Here is a 228-nt window from a genome sequence, read left to right as displayed (position 1 = left end):
TCTCTTTATTCTCCACTGCTTACATTCACATGCAATGAAAATCCACGTCATTCTCACGCGTCCTTTGCAATGGCCAAGTAATCATTTATATCATACTGGAAAAGTTTAAAGTCAAGTTCGTAACGTTTGTAAAGCTGTAACATCTGGTGACGTGTTAATTCCTTGTAATATTGCATTGCAAGTTGAGACGATGAAGCGCCGTTTAGATGGACCCAGCTGGTTCTGTTC

General features: G+C 39.9%; 1 protein-coding gene across 1 annotated transcript in view; it reads right to left on the bottom strand.

Moving 5' to 3' along the window:
* Window positions 1-7: 7 nt before the first annotated feature.
* The window catches only part of LOC119592805 (carbohydrate sulfotransferase 11-like), a gene marked incomplete in the record, with an annotated part of 7,914 nt that continues 7,693 nt past the window's right edge, over window positions 8-228 (bottom strand). Inside the window, 1 exon segment of the mRNA XM_037941713.1 lies at window positions 8-228. Within this exon segment, the coding sequence (XP_037797641.1) occupies window positions 54-228 (175 nt within the window).

The sequence above is a fragment of the Penaeus monodon genome, chromosome 31 (genome assembly GCF_015228065.2).
Source record: "Penaeus monodon isolate SGIC_2016 chromosome 31, NSTDA_Pmon_1, whole genome shotgun sequence".
NCBI classification, from domain to species: Eukaryota; Metazoa; Arthropoda; class Malacostraca; order Decapoda; family Penaeidae; genus Penaeus; species Penaeus monodon.
Note: the sequence above shows the minus strand (reverse complement) of the source record. Positions and strands in the feature narration are given on the sequence as shown.